At 33.9% G+C, this 18,369-nt stretch overlaps 2 protein-coding genes across 3 annotated transcripts; one reads left to right on the top strand and one right to left on the bottom strand.

Annotated features, from left to right (window-relative positions):
• Window positions 1-651: 651 nt before the first annotated feature.
• Window positions 652-12,753, bottom strand: LOC133189338 (sodium-dependent glucose transporter 1-like). 2 transcript variants are annotated; one of them, XM_061324726.1, is made up of 4 exons: window positions 8,460-8,570; window positions 4,665-4,944; window positions 3,709-4,000; window positions 652-2,048 (listed from the first exon to the last, which is right to left on the bottom strand). In XM_061324726.1, the coding sequence occupies exons 2-4, from the start codon at window positions 4,932-4,934 to the stop codon at window positions 1,009-1,011; spliced, it is 1,602 nt and encodes a 533-aa protein (XP_061180710.1). In that variant the 5' UTR covers window positions 4,935-4,944; window positions 8,460-8,570; the 3' UTR covers window positions 652-1,008. The 2 variants fall into 2 exon arrangements, with proteins under 2 accessions (XP_061180710.1, XP_061180711.1); XM_061324727.1 differs by lacking the exons at window positions 4,665-4,944; window positions 8,460-8,570 and adding an exon at window positions 12,714-12,753.
• Window positions 12,754-15,756: 3,003 nt separating this feature from the next.
• Window positions 15,757-18,034, top strand: LOC133189245 (sodium-dependent glucose transporter 1A-like). Its single transcript, XM_061324648.1, has 3 exons — window positions 15,757-15,960; window positions 16,191-16,482; window positions 16,980-18,034. The coding sequence occupies exons 1-3, from the start codon at window positions 15,757-15,759 to the stop codon at window positions 18,032-18,034; spliced, it is 1,551 nt and encodes a 516-aa protein (XP_061180632.1).
• The last annotated feature ends 335 nt before the right edge of the window (window positions 18,035-18,369 follow it).

Raw genomic sequence — 18,369 nt, 5'->3', positions numbered from 1 at the left:
CATGTACATATGGTACATGTATCCCATAAGTTGTCAATTTTCTATTTTCTTTAAATTTTATTTTAAGTAAGAGATCATAGCTTTTCATTTCTACCGGTAATTAATTAAATATATCGAGCAGATTGTTTAAAAAAAAAATGATAGACAAAAGTAAAAATTCTTTTCAAATTGCAGATTGTCAATAAAATATGAATAACAGAATTGTAAAAAAAAAAAAAATCCCCTGTCTTTACTGGGTTTTCAGTTTACTGATGTATAATTTCCTTTTGTTTTTCCTTAATTAAACACCTTATCGCTGATGATTGAATTCGCACAAGGATTTTATTGTCTTTTATGTATATAGAATGATTTTTTGACATTAAATTATTCACCGTCTTCTTGAGTTTGCGACTTCATTAGGAGAACGAGTATAGCGAAAATATACACCGCAAATTATCCCCTCCGTAATTGCCAAAAACTAGGGACTGGAGGTACATGTACCTACATGCATATGTTCACATTCCACAAAATCTACCTCCTTTCCATATGTTTTGTAAAAATCTTATTTACACAAGAAAAATATTATTTTTTCAACAACTTTATATTGAAAAAATACCTGTAAAATGGAGAAGGCAAAGATTTTCTTAGGAAGAAAGAACATTTTTTTTCGAAACTATCTTTAATTTGCACTGGTATAACAATGGCATATTACACCGGTATCATATTAAACCAGTATCATATAACACCTGTATCATATTACATCGGTATCATTTCACTATTTTGATATCACACTGGAGACAATGTTCTAATAACACAGTAGAGAGCGATATATCCAACTTTACTATCATTGTACACTGAATACATTTTCACTTATTAATTACTCATTGGTATTTCATTCAAATTGTGTCAAGTAAACTTTAGTTACAAAACGTTAGCTGGTTCCTGGCAAGAGCTGTTAATCAGTGCCATGTTCAATTATCATGGACTTTTCTGAGATTTTATTTATGACTTTACAAATAAAGAAACCGCTTAATCAATATTTTCCTTTATAGTAAGCTCCTGGTCCGCCATAATAGGATGCTTTGACGCTATCTTCCTAGAGATAAATAAACCGGAGAAATAAAGCACAAATAAAACTGCTGTTTCTCCAAACAAAAGGTAACTGAACCACATAGGGGTAAATTTCTCCATTAAAACGCTAACAATCGGGGGGTTTACCATGAAGCCCACAGACGCCGCCACGAGAAAAAGAGAGGCTATTTTTCCCGTAACCTTTAAAAATTTCTGTTCCGTCCACATAAACACGGTGGGAAAAATTACTGACATAGAAAGTCCTATTAGAATAGAAAATATCCATACACCATATATGACGTCATATTGTGACGTAAGAAGAAAGCCAAGTAGAGACAACAACAGCGCACAGTTGTACGCGAAAATCATTTTTGCAGGGCTGAACCATCTAACGAGGAAAATTCCCAGAAAACGTCCAACAGCAAATGAAGACCAATAGCCGGAAGTGATGTAGCTTCCATCTGCATTTGACCAATGTAATTGTGACGTAACAAATGTTGTCAGAAAACCTGCAAAACAGTTCTCTACAGCTACGTATACAGCTATATAAACAACCATATTTATGAATCCCACAATTCGTAAGCGTCGATGAGATTTTTTTTTATTTTCCTCTTCATCTTCTTTTTTCTCCTTTTCGAGTGTCTTCTGCAGTGATATACAGCAAAAGACAATAAACGGAAGTGACGTCAAAAAACAAACCCCCGTAGTTATAGCGTATGGAACATAAATCAGCGATGTCTGCTCCTCAATCGACCTTCTACTTGAGGATAAATTACTTACATCGTACATGTTTTCAGTAATCTCTAATCCTGTACTTTTTATAGAAGTTGAGTTAAACGTGGTCCTATTCATCACGTGATTATTGTTGTCAAGTGACATAACATACGGGGCTGTTGCCAAGGGAGACAGAATTCCACCAACAGCAAAAGCGAAATGCAAAGCATTGAAGTAAGCATCACCTTCATTTCCCCACGTTACAACCATTCCTGCATTTCCGCCTGTTTAAAACAAAATAGAGTTATGTCGTTTTATATAAGTCAGGCCATATAAAAAAATATGTGTGGTTCCGGTTACCCGACCGTCCCTATTTTATACCCCCGACCCTAAACTTTTTTCCGGCAATTTTCATTTTTTTCCGGAATTTTCCTAGCTTTCCGTCATCGGCTCCAGTATTAGTTTTACTTTCAGCAATGGCGGCCTCCATGCAAAACATCGTTTCAACAATTAGTGCAAGTGTTCAATTGAAAGTGTTTAACCTAAAGCAAGTTAGCATAGCGCAGAAGCATTCCCTTTTTCCAGCACCATGTTTTTTTGCTTTGTTTTGTTTTTGCTTGCCAAAATTAAATAAATATACGTTCACAGACAGCTGGCCAGGTAATATGGCTTTGGGAGTTAGGGCATGAGAAAACATCATTTGATTGCATTGATTACGCAAGAAATAGCCCAATGTTTAAGATAGATTAACTTGTAAATTATGAAATTATTTAAATCAGGATCGTTTTATTTTAAACCAAAAGTAGAACAAAAAACAGTTGATGAGGAAAAGTGAAAAACAAGACAGCTGATTTTACCTGAATAAAGTCAACTCACATAGTACCAATATATATCTGAGAAATGAGCTTGGAAGTATAAAGTCTTCATTGAGGCAAAAAATTTTCATTGTAAGAATTTAACATTTTCACAATATTAAATATATTTCCTCTGACAGCTCTTAGCAGTACTCTATGCCCGTTTTCTAGTTTATCATTCAAAATTTATTATTAAATAAAATAAAAATTACTCTGGATAAAAGTCATTAATTTCCTTTATAAACATGGATTTAAATAAAGGATGTTCACCTCAAACTTTTTTTTTTTTACAAAAAAGAAATTAATAAGATTATTAGTGTGTTTATTATTTTTGATTTAAAATATTTGTTTCATATTCATAACTAGGGTGTCCTTACCAATGTTGACTTGTATATTATCATGCCACATCTAAACGCCACTTGCAAAGTAGTGATAGGCATTATTTACAAAAATTTAGAAAAATAATTTTGTAAAAAAAAAAAAAAAATCCCTACCTACCTACCCTAATTTTTTTTGGAGGTGTAACCGGAACCACACATATTTTTTTGTTTGGCCTCAGCATGAATTCCTGTAACAGATAATGGTTCATGCATACTGGATAATACTGCACCCCTGGATGTGTTCATTAATTCTCACATTTTTTAGCATCAATATATTTTACAGAAATTAATAATCTTGATGTCGGTGTTCAAGTTTGCTCTCGTACTTTAATTTTTATTTCCATAGAAATTTCGTTATAAATTTTCTAGTCCAGTTAGCATTGTAAAGAATTTGCTCTGCTAATGATAGTAGTCATATATATTTTAAGCTTTAAAAGAAATCTACATTTTAATTGTAAGGTAAAACGTCTCAGCATACATTGCGCTGCAAAATATTTTTTTAAGCCCTTCTGACAATTTTTTGGGGGGATTTTTCTGGGAATCATAGACTGTTAGATATTATTTTCATTGAGAAAAAAGGGTCAATCTCTCAATAAAAGTACAGTTTCTTCTTTCATACTCTTATTTAGTCTCAATAAGGAGTTGGTATACATGTAGAAGATTGAAACTTTAGTGCATGTTTGATACTATAGTAATCCATGCGTACTTACATGTGTCCAAACCGCCACCAAAAGCCCCCTTAACAATATGAATAATGACCATGACCTCATACAGCCCACACCACGGTATAATAGCTATGATGACGCCATATCCGGCGGTGGCAATGAACATCAACAGGTTTCTATCTAAGACTCGTCTATCAAATAGAAAGCCTGTTAACAATGAGCCAAGGAGGTATCCAACGGTACCCATGGTAAAGAATAGAGATCCTTCCTCGAGCGTTGCGTGGGCAATAAGTCTAAGATCTGGAAACGTAGGTCCAAACTGGCCCTCCACCCATCCCTGAAAGACAATAGTGAAAGGAAGGATTATAATGAATTTCTTGGGTGTTGACCGTGTTGACGTAAATTTTGTTATACTTATGTGCTGTAAATTTTATTATACATGTATTATACTTTCATGTAAATTAGTTGAATCTGGTTCGTCGAGAAATATTGTTAAAAAACACTATTACCCGCTGAATGATGAAGCCACGTCCTCCAGCGTAGCAACAGTCAACCTTGCTTGACGACGGGTGATATTCCAAAAAATAGTGACTGCGCAGAATTTATGCGCGCAAGGTTCACTGTTATATGCATTTATATAAAACATTCAGTATGATAAATAAATATAGCATGTAGTTAAATGTAACATTGAAAATTTTTCACCCCAGGCCTTGAAAAACATTGTCAACTTCGGCCGCGCCTCGGTTGACAACGGTTTTCTTCGGGTGAAAATTTTCAATGTTACACTCAACTACATGCAATATTTATACAATACTATTCATATACAATGCAGTATGAAAGTATGAAAACTTGAGCGTGAATATTTTAAGATGAGAAGTTTGTATAATTTCATTTGGGTTCTTGGATACCACGAATGACAAAATCACACAGAGTACTAGTATATACAAGTGTATTTGTAAAGTCAAAAAAGAAAATTGATCCTTTGTAAAGGCTAGTCTTACCAGGGTCAGAAAGGAAGCAATATATGCTATAGTCATCATGTATTTCTTTCTAAAGAGTTGATCTTTCTTCAATTTATTCCAAAGTGATCCACCATCCTTGTTGGTATTTACATTTTCCTCTCCCGTTAATAACCTGTCCGTTGTAGTTAACCCTTGCGCAGATGAATCATCCTGGTCTCCTTCATTACAAGTGGAACCATTTATGATGGCATTCTCTTTCAGTAGCTTGTCGTCTGTTTCTGCGTTCAGCGTGTTCTTAGAGGCGGCCATCGTTAATGTGCTAACGGAAAAGGTGAATATAAAACAGTAATCAATCTCAAAAAAAGGAAAAAAAACCTACAAAACAAAAAAAAAACCCTACAAATAAAAAAGCCTACATGTACAAACAAAAAAAACCTACATGTACAAACAAAAAAACCCTACAAACAAAAAAAACCTACATGTACAAACAAAAAAACTACAAACAAAAAAAACCTACATGTACAAAAAAAAAAAACTACAAACAAAAAAACAAACAAAAAAAACCTACAAACAATACAAATCTCTGAACAGAGCACGAAACACGGACCCCAGAAATTCCAGAGGTGAGATCTGGAATAAGCATACCCTATCGACCAGTTTAAAAATAGACCATCTGTTAGATGATCAAGTTATCAGTCAATCTGAAATATGATATATTAGTTCAAGTCGAAACAGTGCGATAGTACATTTATATTAAATAATTTTGGAAAAGAATATTTTAGTTTCTTTTTTGGAGTGGTTTGCATTAGTTTTTATATAGCTACCTCTAGAAGAGAAACTTAAGTGGGCTTCCCCATTTCGTTCTGAAGCACTCTCTAAGATCTGGTTATCAGGCATTTATCACATTTTCTCCAATTTAGTTTACTGCCATATGTTTCATTCTCGTAAAGTAATTTTTATGTCCTCTAACACCTATTACATGTATGACGTCAAATTGTGCTGTGTAATTTTGGTTTGTCGATCAGTATTTCGTGCAGCAATAATGTACACCAGTAGATATGAAGAACTTTAGTGAAGGGAAAAAGTTTCCGTAGAGTGTGCGTATTACTTAACGAGTTTTCTCAAAATCTCGTTCCTTAATATTAATTTTTTAAATTTTCAAGGCAAGCCTCCTTTCTATATTCAGGATCTCGAGTTGGAAAAAAACTGGTACTAGTAACTTATACAAGTTTAATACATATGGAACCTACATGTACTTTTATGAAATTCTTTCATTCATGAATAAAAGTTGTTGTTTTTTTTTTCGAATTAGGAATGATATGAATTCGAACATAAACAGGATTGTTTTGTAATGTAAAACAATATCATCATGTCAAAATACATTTATTCAGATTAAACTGATTATTCAACACATATTATTTTCATGCATCTTTTACATAGTTACAGTCTACTCTAGTGTGAATATTACAGAATCAAGAGTTAAGTTCTCTGTATTTAGACAAGAACCTTTTACTTGAATACCATATCAAAATCATACATGTAAGAGGATCCAAGAAGTGGCCGATTTTCTGTTAATCGGGGACTAAAAGTAGTACACAGCACCCTGAAATTAGTTTTACTCACATATTCTCAAACACACCAATTTAAAACAAGAGGCCCATGGGCCACATCGCTCACCTGAGCACATTGGCTAGGGCAAAAAGCAAAAATCAGTTCAGTATTGAAAAGGGGGACTTGAATTTAAACTACCTGATTATGCTTCCCTATCAATATAACAAATTACTTTGCTGTTCTCGAGCAGATTTTTTCCTATATATTCATTTGTAAAAATTTGATCCCCCATTGTCGCCCATCCTACCCCCGGGGCGGGGCCCTCATTTGAACAATTTGTTTCTACACTACCTGAGGATGCCTCTATATCAATATGACTAATCATGGCTCTTCTGAAATTGAAAAAAAGATTTTTTCCTATATATTTATATGTAAAATTTTGATCCCCCATTGTGGCCCCACCCTATCCCCGGGGGTCATGACTTGAAGAAATTTGAATCTGCACTGCCCAAGGATGCTCCCATTAAAATATGACCAATCATGACATTGCTGTTCTTGAGAAGAAGAGTTTTAAAGAATTTTCCTATGTACTCCTATGCTAAACTTTGATCACCCGTTCTGGTTCCACCCTACCCCCGGGAGTCATTATTTGAACAAACTTGAATCTACACTACGTGAGGATGCTTCCATATAAATATGACCAATCATGGCTTTGTCGTACTTAAGAAGAAGATTTTCAAAGATATTTTCCTATATATTTCTATGTAAAACTTTGATCCCATATTGTGGCCCCACCCAACACCCGGGGGTCATGATTTGAACAAACTTGAATCTACACTATCTGAGAATGTTTCCACATAATTTTCATCTTTCCTGGCCCAGTGGTTCTTGAGAAGAAGATTTTTTAAAGATGCCATTATTTTTTCACTAATTCCTAATTATCTCCCCTTGAAAGAGGGTGTGGCCCTTCATTTGAACAAACTTGAATCCCCTTTACCCAAGGATATTTTGTGGCAAGTTGGTTAAAAATGGCCCAGTGGTTCTTGAGAAGAAGTCGAAAATGTGAAAAGTTTACAGACAGACAGACGGACGCCGGACAAAATGTGATCTGAAAAGCTCACTTGAGCCTTCGGCTCAGGTGAGCTAAAAACTCTAATTTGCCAATATTAAGTTATGTTCTTATATTCTTAACAAAATTATAAACTGTGATATTCATTTGCTATATTGTATATTCTGCAAAAAATTGGAGACATCTGATTATGATATCTTGAAATATGTTTATTTCAGCTAGGTTTTAGTTGAGTGTTTAATATCAATAAAATGTAGCGTATGTTTTTTTTTATTTTTTTTTATTTTTTTTTTATTTTTTTTTTTTTTTTTTTTTTTGCTATTAGTCTAGAGAACCTGGTATTTGGAAACATGTATTCAAAGTATTCAATCTTAATGCAATTTGAAGGTCAAAGTCATCAAATCTTGAAGTTAAAGGTCAAATATGTCGAATACATTCAACAATTCTTTTTTTTTTATATTGAATTTTCTAAAAGCTCCAAAATGTCTGACACCCTCTGATAAATTTTATTCATTTTGAAATATTTCAATAGACGAATTCCACATTCTTAAGAGTTATCTCCCGTTGTCGGCGTAACGCTCATTTTTCTCACTTTGTCCCTTGTAACTTACCTATAAATATTTTCAACCTTCAAATGCTATCTGATTCGTTCCTGTATTGCCATAGTATGGGGCAACATAAAAAACATAATGAACATATTCAAGCAGATTTAATTTATAAAACATTTCCCCGTAAAGTTGGTAATGTTATAAAGGGAAAACAGTGTCTTACGCCGGTTGACCCCAGATTGACCCCGCAAAGGGAAATAACTTTTGTAAATGTGAAAGTCGTCTATTGCTGTATCATGTCAATTCTTTTCTTAAATTTTCCTAAAATCGAATCTTCCTTTTTCTCTTAAGAGATCTTAAAGTGTAGCATGTTTACGCATGGATTTGCCATTCACAAAGCTATTTATATATAAATTTATATCTAAATATTTAAAGTTTACATTTTCTAAAACAAAATATCAAAAAATAAAATCAAACCAATCGAATATGAGAGAAATATTTGTACTATTTGTACATTGTGACTCTAAAGAGAAAAAAATAACTTTTTATTCAATAATTTCCACATAAAGCGTCCCCGTTATAATTGATTGCATGGACTTCCATATATGATACAAGTCACGTTACAACCGATTTACAGATACATGTATTTAACACAAATAAGCTTACCTCAAAAGCAAAAGGGGCGTTCCTATTGAGTAAGTGTGGTATTATGAATACAATCACACATTTTCTATCATACTTGAATATATATTGCATGTGTCTATGCAATCCCATAGTTAATAACTGAGTTATTGTTCCTACATCCTCCAATTTTCTTTTTCGTGTATGGCAGCGTATTCGTGTCATTTTGAACCAAAAATGATAGAAAAATCCAGGCACATGCATAATCAAATTCGTGTTTTATACATCGGTTTATACATTACGTAAATGAATTCATTAATAGACAATTTTTTTCCAAAATAGTTTTGAGCAAGGTGGAATATACTAGTATTTAATCATATACTATTAGTAGACGGATCAACTTACGAGTTCAATCAAATATGACTTAATTGTGTGAGCACGTTTTTATTTTTATGCCCCCGGATCGAAAGATCCCGGGGGGTATATTGTTTTTGTCCTGTCTGTCTGTTTGTCTGTTTATCTGTTTGTCTGTTTGTTTGTCTGTTTGTCTGTTTGTCTGTTTGTCTGTCTGTCTGTTGTCAACTTTAACCTTGCCCATAACTTTTTGATTGGTTGGAGATTTGATTTTCATATTTCACATGTGTATTCCTTGTGACAAGACCTTTCTTTGGGTACCATCATATTTGACCTTTTGACCTTGACCTTGGAGTTTGACCCACTTTTGCAAAATTTTATGAGACTTAACCTTGGCCATAACTTCTGAACAGTTGGAGCTTGGGGTTTCAAACTTCACATGTGTATTCCTTGTGACAAGGCCTTCTTTTGGATACCAACAACTTTGACCTTTTGACCTTGACCTTGGACTTTGACCTACTTTTGAAAAACTTTAACCTTGGCCATAACTTTTGAACAGTTGGTGCTTAGGGTTTCAAACTTCACATGTGTATTCCTTGTGACAAGACGTTCCTCTGGATATCAATCACTTTGACCCTTTTGACCTTGACCTAGGAGTTTGACCTACTTTTGAAAAACTTTAACCTTGGCCATAACTTTTGAATGGTTGGAGCTAGGGCTTTCATACCATATGTAATCCTTGTGACAAGATCTTCCTTTGAATACCAACGACTTTGACCTTTTGACCTTGACCTAGGAGTTTGACCTACTTTTGAAAAACTTTAACCTTGGCCATAACTTTTGAATGGTTGATGCTAGGGCTTTCATACTTCACATATGTAATCCTCATGACAAGACCTTCCTTTGGATACCAAACACTTTGATCCTTTGACCTTGACCTTGGAGTTTGACCTACTTTTGAAAAACTTTAACCTTGGCCATAACTTTTGAATGGTTGGAGCTAGGGCTTTCATACTTCACATATGTAATCCTTGTGACAAGATCTTCCTTTGGATACCAACCACTTTGACCTTGACCTTGACGTTTGACTTTTATTTAAAAAACTTTAACCTTCACCATAACTTTTGAACAGTTGTATCTAGGTCTTTCAAATTTCACAGGTTTTCCTCGAGACAAGATCTTTCTTTGGGTATCAACATTTTTTTATCTTTTGGCCTGGATTTTGACTTGCATTTGAGAAACTTTAACCTTCGACATAAGCTGCCATACGGGGGCATCAGTGTTTCACAAACACATCTTGTTTTATTTGTATTTTTATGAACAACTTACTTCATCTCTCATAGCAATAATTATCTTTAAACAAGACACTTCTTTTTAAATTTATTAAATGACTTTTTCTACAATCCTTGTGGAATCCACAAACCAAAATAGACTATTGTTTGTTGATAAGTACCTGTTCTGGACACGGAATAACGCTTTTTAGACGATTAGTACCTGCTTTGGACATGGTATACGGTTGTACATCTATGTATGCTGACAAGTGCCTATTGTGAATACGTTAAAGCGATGTATGCCGACAGATACCTGTTGTGAATACGAAAGAGCGATGCATGCCGACACATTCCTGTTGTGAACAAGCGTAGTAAGCCGAGTACCTGTTCTGGACGGTAAATTATTGTCTCCACTGAGAAACCATATAACTATTACTAACTCACGTAGAAACAAATGAGTATTCCATATTTACAAAATATTATTGCCAAAATATGACTGCCTTATTACACTTGTGCATATAGCTAACACGAAATTAATCTGTCCCTAACAAAATCTTAATTAGTGAAATTATGAAAACGTATTTTTCTTTGCTTTGGTAAAAGAATTTGTAAATTAATAGAACTAATTGATGACTGTTCAAACAAATATTATCCTCAGCCCAGCATTTTGTCGTTTAAAACTACGAGCTCCTTATCCGCTAAACTTGGAAGTTTCGATACTATTCTCCTAGAGATCAGCAATCCTGAGAAATAAAGAACAAGCAAAAGTATTGTTTCGCTAAACAACAGGTAGCTAAACCACATGAGGGTGTAAGTCTCCATCAAAGTACTCATAATTGGGGGGTTCACCATGAAACCTACAGATGCCGCCACGAGAAAAAAGGAGGCTACTCTCCCCGTAACCTTTAGAAATTTCTGCTCTGTCCACATAAAAACGGTGGGGAAAATGACTGATAAAGAAAATCCTGTAAGTGAAGTAAATATCCATACGCCATATATGACGTCATGTTGTGACGTAAGAAGAAAGCCAAGTAGAGATAACAATAGGGCACAGTTGTATGTAAAGATCATTTTCGCGGGGCTGAACCATCTAACGAGGAAAATTCCCAGTAAACGTCCAGCAGCAAATGATGCCCAGTAGATGGAAGTGACGTAGCTTCCATCTGCATTTGACCAATGTAATTGTGACGTAACAAATGTTGTTAGGAAACCTGCAAAACTATCCTCCACAGCCACGTATACTGTCATAAAGAAAACCATATTGATGAATCCGAATACTCTAAGCCGTCGGTCAGATTTTCTGTCATTTCCCACTTCCTGTTTTGTTGTATCTTTATCGAGTGTTTTCTCAAGGGATATACAGAAAAATACAATAAATGGAATGGATGTCAGAAGACAAAGTCCTGTGGTTATAGTGTATGGAATATATATCAACGATGCCTGATAGTCCGTAGATCTTTGAGCTGAGGAATTATTGGTCGTGTTGTACCTGTTAGTGACCTCAAATATAACATTTGTAGAGTTTTTAGAGTTTGAGAACATTTGGGGATCATTTTCATCAGGTGACAGAACATACGGTGCTGCTGCCAAGGGGGATAGAATTCCACCAACAGCAAATGCGAAATGTAAAGCACTGAAGTAGGCATCACCCTCGTTACCCCACGTCTTAACAAGTCCCGCGTTTCCACCTATGTAGAATAAAACAAAGTGTTATGTAGTTTTAAAAGAACTTGAAACAGCATGACAAACAGAGACATCATCTTTCTCCTGCAAGAAGTTTAAATACAAACTACTTAAATAGGTATTCAATTTACTAGGAAATAAAATTTTATTTACTTAGTATAGTCCTTATTCAATAGTAAAATATCTTTTCAAAAAAATGCTTTTGAAACTTTCTACCATGGAATTTCCTAAAAAATAGATTTTCTTTATTTTAATCGTAAATTAATATTTCTCACTATAGATACTTTTCTTCTTTCGATAGGTCTGAATTTTGCTTCACAATTATATTTCAAATGTTCAAAATAAAATTCTAACTATCCTCAAGAAGCAGTTTCTTATTGCATTCTTATTGCATATATGGTGAATCGTATATTTACATGTGTCCAATCCTCCTCCAAAAGCACCTTTGAAAATGTGTATAATGACCATGACCTCATACACTCCACACCACGGTATGACTGCAACGATGACGCCATATCCGGTGGTGGCAATGAACATCAACAGGTTTCTATCTAAAACTCGTTTGTCAAATAGAAAGCCTGTTAACAATGAGCCAAGGAGGTATCCAACGGTACCCATGGTAAAGAATAGAGATCCTTTCTCGAGCGTTGTCTTGGCGACAAGTCTAAGGTCTGGAAAGGTAGGTCCCATCTGACCTTCCACCCAACCCTGTCAATTATTGGGGGAAAATGTTTTAATTAACGCAAAGACAGTGACATAATTGATTAGAGGCTGGAAACAAACAATTTCTTACTGTTCAAGTATTTCATCATATTTTTTTTCTTAGTTCTTCAAAATATTTTTTTGCCATGCATGCGTAATGCATTTTTAGGAAATTGCTGCATAATTTCAAGTTATTGGGAAAAACTGTAAATTTCATGACGGCGTAAATTTACATTTATCGTTCAAATAAAGGAATAAAATACATCCTTCGTCGAAGTAATATACTCACAAGTGCCAGAAAGGAAGCAATATACGCCACTGTCAGCATGTATTTCTTTCTAAAAAATTGGTCTTTCTTCAGTTTATTCCAGAGTTTTCCGCCATATTTCTGTGGATTTGATTTTTCTCCTTCCTCTTGTGTCCTCTCCTGGTAATTGAAGTCGTGGTCTGGGTGGTTTTCCTGTAGTCCTTTTTTCTCATAGGAGCAATTCATTGTGATATTTTTTATGAAGCCACGTTTGTCATTAGGTTCAGCATATTTAAAGGAAGGCAGCCATTTTGACTTTTTATTGTACTATTTTCTTACTAAAATTTATGTAAGCAAATCCTGTAAGCAAATGGCTTACAATTAATCTGAAACATGAAAAATTATATCGTTTATTTATCTACTACATGCAAGGTATAAACATTTTTCAACGATTTAAACGTATATTAAATGTTGTACTTTTCTCACTTCTTTGCATAATGTTATAAAAGTAAAGCAACTGGGGTTTTTTTTATGAAAAATTGAAGATTTGAATGGTTTGCATTATTCTAATTCTATTCGATATTTATATAACAATCTTTTTTTCATTGGATAGGAACACACAACTTACAAAATAGAAGAAAATAGGTATCCAATGCTTTTATATAGTAATGAACATAAAAGAAAAATTCATCCGGTATATGTGTTATTTTTATTTTATAAATAATTTTATTTTATAAATACCTGTCTGTTACTCCATGTTAAACCTGTAGGAGAACATATCAACCTTGATCTTGATCTCTCTATATATCAGAACTCGAACAAATTGTACTGGAAACACACTTCTCCCAGTTACATCACATAGGACGATCAATAGATATTCAATATGTAAATACAAACATATGTTCCGGTGGATTAAAATGTCTGCTTTTCTTATACTACAAATATAGTTTCATGCTTTTTTCTACACATCGCAGTAATTGAAATTTTGTTATAAATTTACTGGTAGAATATACGACTGTCTAAATTGAATTCAAGAGTACTCAATGGCTACCCCCCACCCCAAAACACACACACATACAGAGAGAGAGAGAGAGAGAGAGAGAGAGAGAGAGAGAGAGAGAGAGAGAGAGAAGAATATATTAAATAATTTGTGTCAGTTATCCTTAAAACAATTTTCAGGAAATTTCCTTATATAATCAACCTTATTTTATTTTTTCGGCCCTTAACTATACTTTTACAATTATATTAAAATTCTATGCAAATTCATGCAAAAATGAAATCTCCCCAAAATTAAGGATATTTATTTTACTCTAATTCTATCATGTAAAAAATGAATATAACCTGAAAACAACTAAAACAGGTATGATCAAATTCCTACTTTTCCGAAATTGGGACATTCTATAAACTTATTTGCCAGTAAACTATTCATATATAGTTAGAGGATAGTCACAATATCCTTGTAATTTTATTCAGGGAAAATTTGATTTGTCTGAATCGATTGAAAAAAAAGTATCTTTCAGTTTCATAGTTTTTAAACGTTTAAGTCTGCTTTTACAAGATCTGCAACAGCTAAACATCCAGTTCTTTCCATGATGTTTTTAATGCTTTTCATAATATTTTTCTGATGTATTCTAAGATACAGTTGGTTTTAAATATACGAGTTTTTTTTAAAGTTGAATACAAGAACATTGATTACTCTCATTTATCCACTGAACAAAACGAATCGTGAACAGGATAAAACAAAACGCCGGTGTTAGGATTATTAATAAATAATTAGTGATATCTACTTCGCATTTAAAACAAAACAAACTTTCATAGCATTTTTGCCAAAGATGTTTAATAATATGTAATAAAACGTGAATAGAAAATTAGCGTTCGAGTTCTTAAAGACAATAACATTTGAATACTTTTTGATCCACCTATGTTTCTTTGAGCTGTTTGTGACCTGGCCTGTGTTCTAGATCTTGATGTGGAAGGCAAGATAAAGGTTAAATTCTTCCAAAGAAAAGGATTATGTTTAATCTTCACTCATAGAAATACAGGTAAATCCAAGTATTTTCGATAATGGGATCCATTTTGATGTTTTTGAAATTCTAATTTGTAACACGAATCATACATATTACGTTTGTTGTTGTTTTTGTGTTTGCAGATACTTTCTAAGACTGTTATATCTAATTATCTTTTTTCAAATTTTCATAAATATAGCCGGAAACAAAGATTTCTTTTGATGACATTAACCATTACCAATATTGATTGATTAAGCAAATTTATTATATATTTGTTATATAACACATGATTTTTGCATCCCTGATATGAACACAGGCACGCGCCCTGTATTACACACCCTGTATCAGCACCCTTTATTTCACCCTTTATCACACCCTTTATTACACCTTTCCGGAACATCTCTGTATTTTTCATTTGGAATATCTCGTCTCTTTTTCTATTCGTTAATGAAGTTTATTTAAATTGTAATTTTACTTCATCAGATATCTTATGCTATTCAAAATAATTATTTGTTTAATTTATAATTATTTCATTTCTTATCGCTGAATGCATTGCCTTTGGGAAAAAAATGAGAAACGGAAATTCAGCAAAAACAGAACACATTCGATTATTTAAAAAATGGTAATTAATTTACAAGTTTGTATAAGATTTTTAGACACTATATTTTCAAATATATAATAAAAACAACAATACATGACAAAATCTGTATCACACCCCATATCAACCCTCGACCAATATCAGCCCTCTGGCCTTCGGCCCTCGGGCTGATATTGGAGTCTCGGGTTGATATGGGGTGTGATACAGATTTTGCCATGTATTATTCTCTATATATATCAACTTTTGTAAACCATATAACAAAGAAGAGTATTTTAGAAATGTTTCAAAATGAGGTAAGTTTAATGGCCTGCTTTTTTTTAATGGATTTTGAGTCCAATGAGCTTTTTTTTTTCTAATTTCAGACTGAATCCTGCTTGAAATTCATGGACGCAGATTGCAGAAATGAGAATAACATCAGTAAAATTTCTGCCACATTGAGACCATATAATCACAGAAGCCGACTACTACCAATTTAACAGAAATGAATAATTCTGGCGTAGATGAACATGGTCAGGTTGATAAGTTAGTGCAGGTGTTAAAAACCGGGGACGTGCTGAATGGGACAGAAGAAAATTCACATGCTAGGAGAGATGGCGGGAACTTTTGGTTTAAATTGAAGAAAGACCAACACTTTCGAAGTAAATACATACTGACACTAGCATACATCGCCTCCTTTCTTACTCTAGTAAGTCTTGACGTGCACTAATGATTTATATTTTATTTTATGAAAATGATATTCGACTCAATATCTAAAATATCTTTAAAAGCACTTTGTGTTTTCATGAAATTCTTTTCTGAATAAGAATAAATTAATTGTTTCTTTATTCCTGTGTAACAACTTTGCAGAAATAAGACTATATGGTAATGGTGATGTATCGTTAACCAGTCCATTCCTCTATTGTAATTATTTTGAAGGGATGGGCGGAAGGACAATTCGGACCTACGTTTCCAGATCTGCTACATATCACCAATACAACTCTCGAGAAAGGTTCCCTATTCTTTACGATGAATACTGTAGGTTACCTGTTGGGATCCTTGCTGATGGGTTTTCTGTTTGACAGGCGTCTCTTAGATAGAAACCTTCTGATGTTTCTGATCATCGCCGGATATGGCGTCATCATTGCTGTCATACCGTGGTGTGAAATGTATGAGGTCATGGTCACTGTTTTTATTGTTAAAGGGTCCTTTGCTGGCGGCCTGGATACGTGTAATTCAGTTTAATGTATCATACAGAATTTCATAAGTAACATTTACTCCTCAATTAATCCCTGTAGCAGTCCCTGTAACAAAAATATTTTAATCTCATAAGATTCACGCTTAATTTTTGTACTTTTATTTTTCCAATTAGGCACAAGATACAAATACTTATATCTATTTTACGTACCGGTACTCTTGTCTTCACAGCAAGTTCAGATACAATATTTATCATAAATATTATTATCTTAATTTACAGAGAAAGGGGATGTAAGATGGAATAAACATTTTGAAGTATAGTTTATGAATGATTTTCAAGAATAATTGCGTGGATGGGACATATGAAATTAAAAAAAACAACTGATATGCTACTCAAACATTATGGTTTGGGGTATCATTTGTTTTTAAATATTAACGGAAATGATGTCATTTTATTTGCAAAATTATCTAGGACATAACCAAAATCTATAACATACATTTTAAACTGCATAATTTATCTTTTCTAAATAGGCGGTAACGCTGGACTGGTAACTACTTGGGGTAACGATGGCAACACCTACCTCAGTGCTTTACATTTTGCATTTGCTGTTGGTGGAATTCTTTCTCCCTTGGTAACTGCACCTTACGTCATGTCGCTTAGTAATAATATATCTGCACTAAATTTCACGAACACTGCCAATTCTTCAGACATTGGAAATTCTAACGGAAGTACTTACCATATAACTAACCATATAACTACTTACCATATAACTAAACTGATTCCAACTGAGAAGTCCTTTGAAGATCGCTCATCACTGATTTATATTCCATATACAGTAACTGCGGGACTCTGTGTTATGACATCAATTCCGTTTATTATTTTTTGTGGTATTTCTCTTCAGAAAAGACTCGACAGGAAAACCTCGAAGGAAGACGGAAAGAATAAAACGAAATTAGATCGACGTCTACGAATCACGGGACTCATAAATATTCTTATCTATATAGCAGTGTATGTAGCTGTAGATAAATCATATTCAAGCTTCTTGACAACATTTATTACGTCACAGTTGAACTGGACAAATGCTAATGGAAGCTATCTCACATCCGGATACTGGGCTTCATTTGCTGTTGGGCGCTTCATTGGAATTTTCCTAGTCCAATGCGTTAGCCCGGCAAAAATGCTATTTACGTTCAATTTTATGCTACTGATATCTCTGCTTGGATTTCTACTCACGTCACTATATGATGTCATATATTTTGTGTGGCTATTTACTCTACTTATAGGTTTTTCTTTGTCAGTCACTTTCCCCGTGGTCGTAATGTGGACAGAACAAAATTTTCTTCGGGTCAATGGAAAAGTAGCATCCATGTTTCTAGTGGCAGCATCCATTGGGTTCATTGTAAACCCTCCATTTCTAGGGGCTTTAATGGAGACTTATACTTCAATGTGGTTTAGTTATTTGTTATTTGGGGAAGCGGTTTGCCTATATATCCTTTACTTCAGCGGTGTTTACATCTCAAGAAAGATTGCGTCAAGACATACCATCATAGCAGACCAAGAACTATCCGTTCTATCGGGAACGTAATGCAGCTCTTTCATTGTTTCTGGCAATTTAAAAACAGTCCGTTTGGGTAGAGTGTGTTATGTCGGCAAAGGAAACCAAGTTACACACCGCAGTCCGTACATACAACTTTACCAAAGTTTTATTTGGTATCATTTTATTACCATTCGATGATTTGCCGAAAGACAGATCTTTGCAAATTAAGCAATTTTTACCTAAATCAAAAACGTTTACCATAAGTTATTAAACTACAGATCGTTGGTTTGAAAGCCTTACGATCGTCGATATATTTGCTTTGACAGGACTTGAGTTTGTCGACAAGTGAAATCCATGCATAGACTGAGGACGTACATTGTTAT

The sequence above is a fragment of the Saccostrea echinata genome, unplaced genomic scaffold (assembly GCF_033153115.1).
Source record: "Saccostrea echinata isolate AGI-Se365-2 ecotype Australia unplaced genomic scaffold, CSIRO_AGI_Sech_v1 ptg000017l, whole genome shotgun sequence".
NCBI classification, from domain to species: Eukaryota; Metazoa; Mollusca; class Bivalvia; order Ostreida; family Ostreidae; genus Saccostrea; species Saccostrea echinata.
This window is presented reverse-complemented; position numbering and strand designations above follow the sequence as displayed.